An 11,636-nucleotide genomic window follows, 5' to 3' on the forward strand; every position below is an offset into this window, starting at 1 on the left:
CTTATAAAATAAGAGAGAAAAAGGCATAAGTATTGTGACATAATGTGTAGTAATAGCCCATAATGCAATAAATATCGATATAAAAGCATGATGCAAAATGGACGTATCAATGTCAAATAACCATGATAACACAGGCATGCATACTGGTCGAGAGTACATGATTCAAAATGGTGCAGCTGCGGGACAGGCCCTGGCAGCTTGAGGATAATGCAGCCCGAGGGGCGCCCTCAATTGAACAAACTGAAAAGTCACCTGGCACCGTCGCTGAAGAAGTGTTGGGGCAGCTGAAGATGTGCGCCGAAGAGGTCGTTCTTCACAAACTGTCCGGCTCCTGAGCCTCGGGGGGCTCCGGAGGTTCAGGAGGCTCGCGAGGGTTTAGCGCCTCTTTCGTCAGGGTTGCCTGGCACCTGGCCTCATGAGCCGCTAGGATTCCCTGCATGATGCACTGGTGCGCGGCGGCTACGTTCGGCACGCCGAAGGGCATGCGAACGTAGCTGTGAGGGCGGCCTCCACACTGGCCGACACGGGACAGCTAGAAGAGCTCTTGAGAAGCAGCCATGTTGAGCCCCGGCATGTTGATGCAGCCGCGCAGCTCGCCACCCATATCAGGGGCGGTAGCTGCACCGGGTGATGTGGGACGGCGCTCACCGCGCATGGCTCGCGCCTCCTGAAGCTCTCCAATCGCCTTGGTGATGAACTCCTGAGTGCCTGGCGCCTCGCGGCCTGCTCGCGGAAGCGCGCGTTGAAGCACGTCTCCACAATGTACCCGAACGCCTCCCTCTTGATGCTGGCCAGGTCAGAGGCCCTCCAGAGGAGAACCCCCGATCCTAACCTGAGAGGGGCACCGGGTGCGCCTTCCTATGCAAGAGGGAAGGGCGCCCCAACAGTGGGTGCAGGTCCTGAGGCACAATCATCAGACACCCCACCTTCCTGAGGTCCTCTAAGGAGTAGCTGCTTCTTCTTCTTGGGGATGACTTCAAGAGGGTAGATGGCGCCCTCGTCATCTGAGTTCTCGACAGTCGCGGCCTGGTAGGCACGCTCGAGGGAGCACACCGCATCCTTCTCATCACAGGCGATCATGATGATGCCACAACTTCCTGGCATCTTGAGGACATTGTAGCCGTGGTGAGTCACCGCCATGAACTTGGCGAGGGCCGGTGAAAGTGCAACTATCCCTGGGTGGTTTTAGTAATTACTAACAACATATAGCTCACTGAACTAATGATATTTCAAGATGATCATTTCAGAAGGTTCAATGATTGGCATGGCATGGATTCGGAATGTGGACCCCTAAAAATGCTAAGGACACATATTGGCTCGAGCTCAAGGCTCTACATTTTCATTTTAGTGATCCAAGATCACATTGAGTCCATAGGAAAAGCCAATACTATTAAAAGGGGATGAGGTGTTGCTAAATGGCTTGCTTGCTCAAAATGCTTAGTGATATGCTCTGAAAGCCCTCAACCACTTTCTCAAATCCACATAAGTCCCAAACCAAAAGTCAAACTCGGCCCTACCGATTTGATCTATTTGGCGCCACCGAGTTCATTTGACATAGCCACTGCTAGAAACCCTAGTCACTTCGGTCTCACCAATTGGGGTCTCGGTCTCACCGAGATGGGATTGCAAACTCTCGGTTTCCCTTCGTAATGCTTCGGTCCACCCGAGATGAGCGATCGGTCCCACCGAGTTCGCAATGCAAACTCTCTGTTTCCCTTTCATAACACTCCGGTCTCACTGAAATGAGCGATTCGGTCCCAACGAGTTTGCCTGACCAACTCTCTGGTTGCCTATTACAGAAATCTTTCCTACCGAGTTTATGTGATCAGTCTCACCGAGATTACGTTATGTCCTAACCCTAATAAAATCGGTCCCACCGAGTTGACATGTCGGTCCCACCGAAAAGCCTAACGTTCACATTTTGAACTAAATCGGTCTGACCGAGTTTTCTGATTCTGTCCCACCGAGTTTGGTAAATTGTGTGTAACGGTTAGATTTTGTGTGGAGTCTATATATACCCCCTCCACCCACTCTTCATTCGTGGAGAGAGCCATCAGAACGTGCCTACACTTCCAGCATACATTTTCTGAGAGAGAACCACCTACTCATGTGTTGAGACCAAGATATTCCATTCCAACCACAAGAATATTGATCTCTAGCCTTCCCCAAGTTGCTTTCCACTCAAATCATCTTTCCACCAAATCCAAATCTGTGAGAGAGAGTTGAGTGTTGGGGAGACTATCATTTGAAGCACAAGAGCAAGGGGTTCATCATCAACACACCATCTATTACCTTTTGGAGAGTGGTGTCTCCTAGATTGGTTAGGTGTCACTTGGGAGCCTCCGTCAAGATTGTAGAGTTGAACCAAGGAGTTTGTATGGGCAAGGAGATCGGCTACTTCGTGAAGATCTACCCTAGTGAGGCAAGTCCTTCGTGGGTGATGGCCATGGTGGGATAGACAAGGTTGCTTCTTCATGGACCCTTCATGGGTGGAGCCCTGGACTCGCGCAACCGTTACCCTTCGTGGGTTGGAGTCTCCATCAACGTGGATGTACGATAGCACCACCTATCGGAACCACGGGAAAAAACTCTCCGCGTAAACATTGCGTTTGCTCCCTCCAAACTCCTCCCTTTACCTTCATAGGCAATGTTTTACATTCCGCTGCTATACTCTTAGACTTGCATGTGTAGGTTGATTGCTTGACTTTTTCTAGGTTGCTAAAATCCGCCAACACTTAAAATTGGGAAAAGGCTAGATTTTTATTTGGTCAAGTAGTCTAATCACACCCCTCTAGACATACTTTCAATCCTACAGCCGGGTACCCGGGGATGGCATTTTACGAGAGGCTAATGTGGGTGACGTCGAAGTTGATGAGCTCCGTGCGGTAGTTGTCACGCTTGCCGAAGGTTGCAGGGAGGCGATTCTGCCCCAGGGGGACGGTGGAGCCGTCCGTCACCCCCAAGAAGGGTTTGGTGGGGAGGAGCTGGTAGAAGGGCACCTGGAGCCTCTTGAATGTCTTAGTAGAGAGGACATTCAGTCCCGCACCTCCGTCGATGAGTATCTTGGTAATGAGGACATTGCTGATGGTCGGTGAGCAGAGCACTGGGAGCGCGCCAGCGGTGGACGCACACTTGAGCTCATCGGTAGAGTCGAAGGTGATGGCGTACTTGGACCACCTGAGGGGAAGCGACGCCTCGAGCTTGGGGAGGGCCACGTTCACCTCATGAGCGAACTACTTGAAGACGCTATGGGAGGCGGGGGCCTGAGCACCACCTAGGGTACATGCAATAGCACGAGGCTCTTGGAAGTCCCCGGCCCCGTAATCTTGGCGGTGTTCATCATTCCTCCTTGGTGGCGGCGGAAGCGGAGGAAGGCCGGCGTTGCACTGGGGATGGTCTTCACGGGGCTGGTCCTTCCAGGGGCCGTCGCGAGGCCAGCCCTTCCAGCGGTCCTCACGAGGCTGATCACGCCAGTCCTGGCGGGGGTCGCGGTTGTCCTAGCGGCCGTAAGCACGGTCATTGCGCTCAGGGCGGCAGCCAAGGCGCCCATCTCGGATGGCCCTGAGCTCTTGGCAGTTGTTGGTGCTGTGGCTGTGGATGTTGTGGAAGACGTAGAACGGGCGGCTGTCCTTGGAGGACTCGCGGTGGTCGCAGCCGTGCTTCATCTCGGGCTCGGCCGTGAGCACAACATGGCCCTTGCGCTTCACGTTCTTGGCCTTGGCCTTCTTGTCTTCAGGGTTGGCCTCTGGGAGCTCAAGGAGGGAGAGGTGACCTTCCTCTGCCCTCGCGCACCTCGTTCCCATGTTGAACATCTCCAGAGCCGAGCACATGTCCTCGTGTATGGCGAGTTCTTCATCTTGACATCTCGGACGCCATCAGTGAATGTTGAAATGAAGGCCTAGTCCGACACCTTAGGGATCTTGAGGCGAACGTTGGTGAAGCACTGGATGTATTTGTGCAAGGTCTCCCCTGGTTGTTGCTTGATGCGCTGCAGGTCGCCTGCAGCTGGGGAGCGAGCGCGAGTGCCCTGGAAGTTGGTGATGAAGTGCTCACGCAGCTCATCTCAAGAAGAGATCGATCCCACTGGGAGGTTTGGGAGCCACGAGCGCACGCCATCCTTGAGAGCTATGGGAAACATGTTTGCCATCACCTTCTCATCGCTGTTCACCGCCTCGGTGCTAGGCTCGTAGAGCTGGAGGAACTCAGCAGGGTTAGGGTGTTGTCGTAGCGCGGAGGCAGATCCGAGCTTGAACTTGCCGGGCCAGACGACGCGGCGTAGCTCCAGAGTGAGCGCTCGGCAGCCTGCCACGCTCACAGGAGACCGCCACGGAGGGGGAGCATGGTGTTAGCGCCCGCGTGCCGCCGCCTCGGGTGGCACACGGTCTTGACATGGCGTTGCTGGGAGCGCACACGCCTCTCCTTGAGGCCGCTGCATTGCCTGGCAGCTTTCTTCGTCGCGCGCTGGCGCCCTGCCCGGCGGGTCACACTGGGGGGGCTCATGCCTTGGCTCGGGGACGACGTCGCACTTGAGAGGAGGAGGAGCTGCTTTGTGGGCCACGTCGCCTGCCTGAGGGATGCCAACGCTTCAGCAAGCGCAGCCACCAGCCGGCTTCAGCTCTACAGACCATCCCGATCACCTGGCCCTTCGCGGTCTGGGGATTCTACATGGTGGGATTCTTCAAGACCGCTCGAGGTGGCATGACGCATTTGCTAGTGGCGGTCGACAAGTTTACCAAGTGGATCAAGGCACGGCCGATCAAGAAGCTCGACGGGCCAATAGCCATTCAGTTCATTAAGGACATCACGGTGCACTACGGCATCCCGCACAACATCATCATGGACAACGGCACCAACTTCTCCATGGGCGCGCTTGAGGGGTACAGATTCGTCTCCGGTATCCGGCTCGGCCTGGCCTTCGTGGCCCATCCTCACTCCAATGGCCAGGTCGAGCAAGCCAACGGCCTCATCCTGTACGGCATCAAGCCGTGGCTCGTCAAGCCCCTCGTCTGTTCACCCGGCAACTGGCTTGACGAGCTGCCAGCCATCCTCTGGAGTCTCCGCACAACGCCAAACTGGTCGATCGGGTTCACCCCGTTCTTCCTCATCTACGGAGCAGAAGCCATCATCCCAACCAACAATGAGTTCGACTCGCCGTGAGTCGTAATGTACACCGAATCCCAAGCCAAGGAAGCCCGCTAAGACGACATCGAGCTACTCAAAGAAGCATGCCTTTTGGCCCTTAGCTGACCCGCCATCTATCAGCAAGGTTTGAGGCACTACCATAGCAAGAAGATCAATGTCGGAGTAAATGGCCACGGGTAGCCTAACCGACTCCCCCCGGCTCTTCGAGAAATTACTAGGCCATTCAAGCCTTCAAGCATACAAAGCATAGGGCCGCCTTCACCCGGCCGGCTATCCCCAGGGCCGACTCCAAGAAGGTGACTCAGTCTCAGAAACCTCCCCCAAGAAAGATACGAGATAGCCGACTCCAGGGAGCCGGCCCCAAGAGGACCGACTCCCAGAAGCCGGTCATGAAGAATGCCGACTCCCGGAAGCCGGCCATGAAGAAAGTCGGCTCCCAGAAGCCGGCCAAGACTGCACCCACTAAGATTGTACCCACATAACGGTGATAGGATGGGGCGTGGCCGCAGTACAGCCCACTACCCCCGAATCCCGGAACAGGTATGGCCACAGGTCGCCGTACGGGCCAGCCATCCCCCGTCCGGCGCGGCACTGTAGCCGTGTTGGCCTCGATGTCACCCACGACAGGCGCCAGTAAGGCCCATAGGCGACACTGTAGCAACGCTTACCTCAACAAAGCTCTCATCATCAGAAGCGAGGCAACAGTAACCAGCCGCCGACAAAGCACCCAAGCGGTGGGGCCGGCCTGTCGGCCAAGAGGCCGGCAGCCAGCGGGACCCACTAGTCGGCGGGCCCCAATAACCGACGGAGAAGCCGGCGTGCATAGATGCTGACGGCTGGGACCCGCGCCCAGCCGGATTACCATTGTACCCCTGGGGAGTAGGCCTATATAAACCCCCCGGGACACCCATACAAAGGGTGGATCTCATAGAGTTTCACACACCACATAGAGAGAAAAGGAGAGGTAGCCTTGCCCGTCTTCTCCCTCTAGCCAGACAGCTCAAGGAGCGATTGTAGCTACTTGTATTGATCTAGTGATCATGCGGAGACCCCGCAGAGCAGGACTAGGGGTGTTATCTCCACGGAGAGCCCCGAACTTGGGTAAGATCCACCGGCATGCATGTCTTCGCCTCATCCCATTTCCAGGCACCGGCGACGTCTTACTGGCTCCCACAATGATAAGCCACCCGTTGGCATATGTCGCACCTACCACCCGACAATCAAGCCCCTCGCGTTCCGCGAGGGAGACCTCGTCCTCCGGCTTGTCCAGCAGCAAGTCGGCCAGCACAAGTTGGCCTCCTCATGGGAGGGCCCCTTCATCGTCAGCAAAGCCTTGTGTGACTGCACCGCCTACTACCTCATCTACATCCGCAAGCTGAACAAACGCAAGAGAGACACCGCCGGCACAGAGACGAGCTGGCCCTGGAACGCAGAGCTCCTAGTCCATTTTACAGTTAGTTGTATGCACGTATGTATCACTGCCTTTTGTAATCATATAAAAAACTATGGGACCCTCGAATGATGCTCGGGGGCTGCCTTTCCCTACCAAGTTTTCGTGTTCCACACACTCTTGTAAATTTTCATAAACCTGCACCGTCGGGTTGGCTGGCTCAACCCGGGGGCTCGGGGGCTGGCCGGCTTGACTACCACACGCCCTCGTCCTTAGCGCATCCTGATGTGTTCGGGTTGCCGAGGCCCTCCACTTTGCCCTACGCCACAATCCGGCTTCGGCTGTTGGCCGGCAAACATCATGGGCCAAAGCACCAACACGCTGCGAAACACTATGTTGGGATTGCCGGATTGGCCAACCTGGCCTCACCGCACTGAGTTGCCGCATTCGTCGGCTGCTGCCAGCTGGCCAATGGGTGTTTCACTCGCGGTCAACGTTTGAAGGGCCCAAGTACTGCGCGCTCCTTCCAAGGGCCGAACTCCTTGTCGCAGTCCGGAACCCGGATGTTTGACTCGCGGGGGGGGGGGGGGGGAGCCCAAAGAGGAGGCAAGTGAGAAAACAACTTAGAAAACAAAGAGCAAAAGTGTAAACATTCACAAAAATATTTACATTACGATAAAATGGGCCTAAGGCCAAAATTTCATTACATTCACCGACACCCCAGTGGGTGGGTGGAACTGCTATTTAACAAAAATGCTAAAAAGATAAACAGGGCGGCTTCGGCTTCAGACGGCTCCCGCGTCGGGTTGCGCGGCCGCCGGCTCCTCCTCGGTGGCCTCCGGGTCCACCGAGGGGCCTGTGTCATCCTTGTCCATGTAAGGACTTGACTCCTCGGAGCTGCCCTGCGGGTCGTCCAGCAACAGGCCAAAGTTGTCAGGAGGCACGACCCCGCCATCGTCCGGACGTTCCATCTGGAACTCGTCATGCATCGAGAATGAAGCTATGTAGCTGGCCCTGGCGGCAAGTCGGGCCGCCTCCACTTGTAGCTGGCACTCCACGCCGGCTCGTTGGGCCATCAGCCTGTCCAACTCCAAGTCCGGGTACCAGGACATGATGAACCGCAATGCCATCTCAGCGCCGGCACGAGCAGCGAAGACGTGCCATGCGCGAAGCCATGCCGGCCCGGCCTACTGCCACCGTGCTAGCCACGTGAAGCTGTTGGGCACGACGGTGCCAGGCCAGAGACCTATCATCATCCCCACGCCGGCGGCAGAGACCCGCGCCATCTTCTCGCCCAAGACCTGCAGGCGAGCCTTGGCGGCGTTCATGATCTTTGAGAAGGTCCAGGAGACATTCGGGTCAAGCCCGTTGCCCATGACCCCCTGAGGCGACCGCTGAAAGCGGACGGCCTCCTCCACCGTCTTGTGCGTCTCTGGGAAGTGCCCTGTCCAGAAGTAGAGCAAGACAGTCAGCAACGAAAAGAGAAATCCGGCTTCACAGCCCGGCAGAGTCAAAAGGAAGCACTTACTGGCGAAGGCCTCATCTAGGTGTTGCGCTTCAAGCAACATACCGTGCCGCTCGAGGTTGTCGGCATGGTCGCATGCCTCAAGTGCCTTCTCCAGCTTAGCTTCCTTGTCGACGGCCGCCTTCAGATCGGTGACCTTGGCAGCGACCGCCTGCCCATGCTCCTCCTTGAAGCGGAGAAGCTCTGCCTGGTGGGCCTCCGTCGCCTGGGCCGCCGCCGCCTTTAGGTGCTCCAACTCGGTCTGGAGATGGCCCTTGTTGTCGGCCAGCCAATCGCACTGCTCGCCTGCTTTGATGAGTGCTCACTAGGCCTCCGCTGCCGTCAGGCGCTCCACTTCGGCCAATAGCCGGCTCTTGTCGCCGGCCGGCTGCTCACGCAGCCGGCCGGCTTCGACGAGCACCCGCTAGGACTTTGCCGCCTCCTCCTTCAGCTCCCCCACCTCAACCCGGAGCCGGCCAGGATAGGCAACGGCGAGGTCGCACTGATGGCCGTCTCGGACCAGCCGGGTTCGCCAAGCGGGCACCTCGGTTGCGGCAGCTGCGCAGCAAAGATTCAAAGTCAAGACAAAGTCAGAAAATACTTTATGATTCGACCCAACTACTACGTAGTTGGCCCGAATCTCGGGGGCTACACCCAGTGTGTGCGGTAGCGCGCCCCCACTAAGAGAATGCAAAAACTCACCTTCAGCAAGGCGGAGCGTCTCCTTGCTGACCGCGAGCCGTGCCGTGAGCTGCTGGAGCTTGTCCAAGAGCCGGTTGTAGGCGCCGACCCGGTAAGCGTCCAGTTGCTGCAAAAGAACAAGAATCAACACAAGACAAATCATTTGAAGATTCGACCCAACTACTAGGTAGTTGGCCCGAATCTCAGGGGCTACACCTAGTGGGTGCGCTAGCGCGCCCCAACTGACTACCTACAAGAAAGAAAATAGAGGAAGGAAAACATACAAACATGGCGCACTCCAGCTCCCGTGCCCGCTCCGCTTCGGCCTGAGCGAAGGCCTGAACATGCTCCGCGCGTCCGCGGAGCCGCTGGCTCACGGCGGCCATGGCGGCCTCTTCCTGCGTCATGGGCCCGAAGTCGGGCTGGCTGGGCCAGGCCCGGACCTGCTGCGACTCGGCAGCGAGACGGCCTCCCGGCGCCGCTGTCGGTTTCCTGACCACCAGGGCGTGCTCGCCGCTCGCCGTCTCCTCCACGGCATGCCTCGACTCCAGCGCGCTAGCCGGTGTCGCCCGCAGCGCAGCGTCCGCCATCGCCCGTGGCGACCCATCCGGCGTCGCCTATGGCGTCTCCTCCATGGCTGCCCCGCCTCCTCCTCCCTCCACCTCCAACCGTTTGATCTTGTCGGTCCGCGGTGGGGTGTTGTCTCCGATCACCACGACCTCCCAGTCGTCCACCACCATCTCCGTCCAGCCATCCTGGCCGCGCTCTTCCTCCGTCGGCGGCACGAAAACCGTTCTCGCTGGCTCTGTACCCGTCGGCATCTCCGGCGACGCCGGCTCCCCGGCGGCCCGCTGCCTCACCGCCGCGGCCCTGGCCCAAGCCTGGGCCGACACCGCCTCCATCTCCTCCACGGCCATGTTCCGGTCCCGCCAGGCCAGGCCCTCGGCATCTTCCGGGTTCAGGCCGAGGTCCCTATCAGGCACCTCCTCATCGCGGTCGATGGCACTGCTCCGGGACCTCCGGAACACGAAGCTGCCCCCGGACGCAGCGTCCGTCGCCGCCAAAGCTAGCTCCAGCGGTGACCTGGATCACGACAAGATAAGCACAAAGAAAAAACGACTTGGCAGCTCGCCGGAGCCAGCAAGACGGACTTACCCAATCACCACCGGGATGGATGGTCTCGCCGGTGCCGCCGGAATGGCGCGGCGCCTCTTCTTAACGGGCAGCTTGCCGCCAGCGGCCGGGTTCATCGCATGATTTATGGCCGTCTTCCTTTGCACCACGTCATCCTTCCCGTGCGGTCGGCTTATCGCTGCCGGCGCGTGAGCCGATCCGGCCCCAGCCGCGTTCGTCAGCCGTCTCGGTGAGCCGGGGTTGCCGTATCCTCCTCTCGGCGGCGCTGCAACGCCGACGCACGATAGAATACACAGAAACTTACCCATGAGGCGCAACTCGTCGACCTTGACGTCGGCCATCTCCGGGTTACTGCCTCCTCCAAGCCGGCCTGCTGGGCCGCCGCCACCTGCGTCGTTGTGCCGTCATATGGATGCCGATGGCATTCAGCAGCACCTCCCTCGTCACGTCAGGACGGAGAAGAAGATGAGATGTGGCAAAGTATAAACACCAGGGGCTCACCGCCGGTGCCGGGTTCCCTTGGCTGTAGGGAAGTTTCCCGAACTGCCACTCCTCCTTCATCTCGGCCTTCGAAATATCGTTGACCCAGCCAGCAACCTGCGCCTGCGTCAGCCGCCGGGACGACATCCGGTTGGGGTCTTGGAGGCCGGCCATCTGGTCGATGGTATGCGTTCGGCGCTGCAGCGGCAGCACCCGGCGCACGATGAAGGCGGCGATGAGGTCCTTCTGGGTGAGCCCCTCCCGCGTCGCCATCTTCACCACCCGGTTGCTCAGGTTGAGCACCTCCTACGCCTAGTACTTGGGGTAGTAGGACCAGTTAGTCTTGGCGTGCGGCGTCACGTCGGTGAAGGGCGGCAGGTTGATGTGGTCCGCACCAAGGATGCAGACGTAGAAGAAGGAGTTCTGCCATTTCTTGGAAGACTCCTCCAGCGGCATTTTGGGGCACCCCCATGTGTCCACAATGAGAGGACGGCGGCCCCGTAGGCAGACATGATGTCGGCCCTGGCCCCTGCTGCTTCAAGAAGAAGAAGCAGACCCAAAGACCGACGGTGGGCTCGACGCCCAAGTAGCCCTTGCACAGGGTGATGAACCCTGAGAGCTCTAGCACCGCGTTTGTGCCTAGATGATGCGGCTGAAGCCCGAAGCACTCCTGAAACGTGCCAAACAAGTCGCACGCGGGGAGACCGAACCCGCGCTTGAAGTGGGTGCAGAAGACCACACGCTCAGTCCCCTCCGGCCACGACGCCAGCCCATTGTCCGGCAGTCGCACGGCGACCTCTATCTCCGGCGGCAGCCGCCGCGTGTCACGTAGATACTGGATGTCCCCGGCGGTGATGGTGGATCCCGTCCACGAGCCTTTCGGCAGCGCCATCGACAATGCAGGGCGCGTGGGCGAAGACAAGAAGGAAGGAGCGATGGCTATGAGATGCGGAGCGGCCGTTGAATGTTGTAGCATGGCGAGGACGTTTCGCTCAAGAGCAGCGGAGCGTCGCGGTGTGTGGCGGCCTCAAAAGTAAGAGCGAGAGAGGAAGAAGGTGGGGGGCACGTGCGTGAATGACTTCCGCCACCCCTCCCTCCAACTTATAAGCCACGGTCTGAACGTGGGGAAGTAGGATCGGTTATGCCCGCCCCTCCCACTTCCCCGCATTAAGTGTGCACGATCCACGCATACATTAATTGCATCGAGAATGGCAACCGTCCGCGGGCGCCATAATAAATCCGCGCGTGTGGCCGTGGGCGCAAAGTGGTGGGCCCCAGCCCGCTGTCGTGTCATGTCGCGCGCAT

General features: G+C 58.5%; 1 protein-coding gene across 1 annotated transcript; it reads left to right on the top strand.

The window, feature by feature from the left end:
• Window positions 1-4,698: 4,698 nt before the first annotated feature.
• LOC141021790 (uncharacterized) lies at window positions 4,699-5,157 on the top strand. Its single transcript, XM_073497639.1, has one exon. The coding sequence runs from the start codon at window positions 4,699-4,701 to the stop codon at window positions 5,155-5,157; it is 459 nt and encodes a 152-aa protein (XP_073353740.1).
• The last annotated feature ends 6,479 nt before the right edge of the window (window positions 5,158-11,636 follow it).

This window comes from Aegilops tauschii, chromosome 4 (assembly GCF_002575655.3).
Source record: "Aegilops tauschii subsp. strangulata cultivar AL8/78 chromosome 4, Aet v6.0, whole genome shotgun sequence".
NCBI lineage: Eukaryota > Viridiplantae > Streptophyta > Magnoliopsida > Poales > Poaceae > Aegilops > Aegilops tauschii.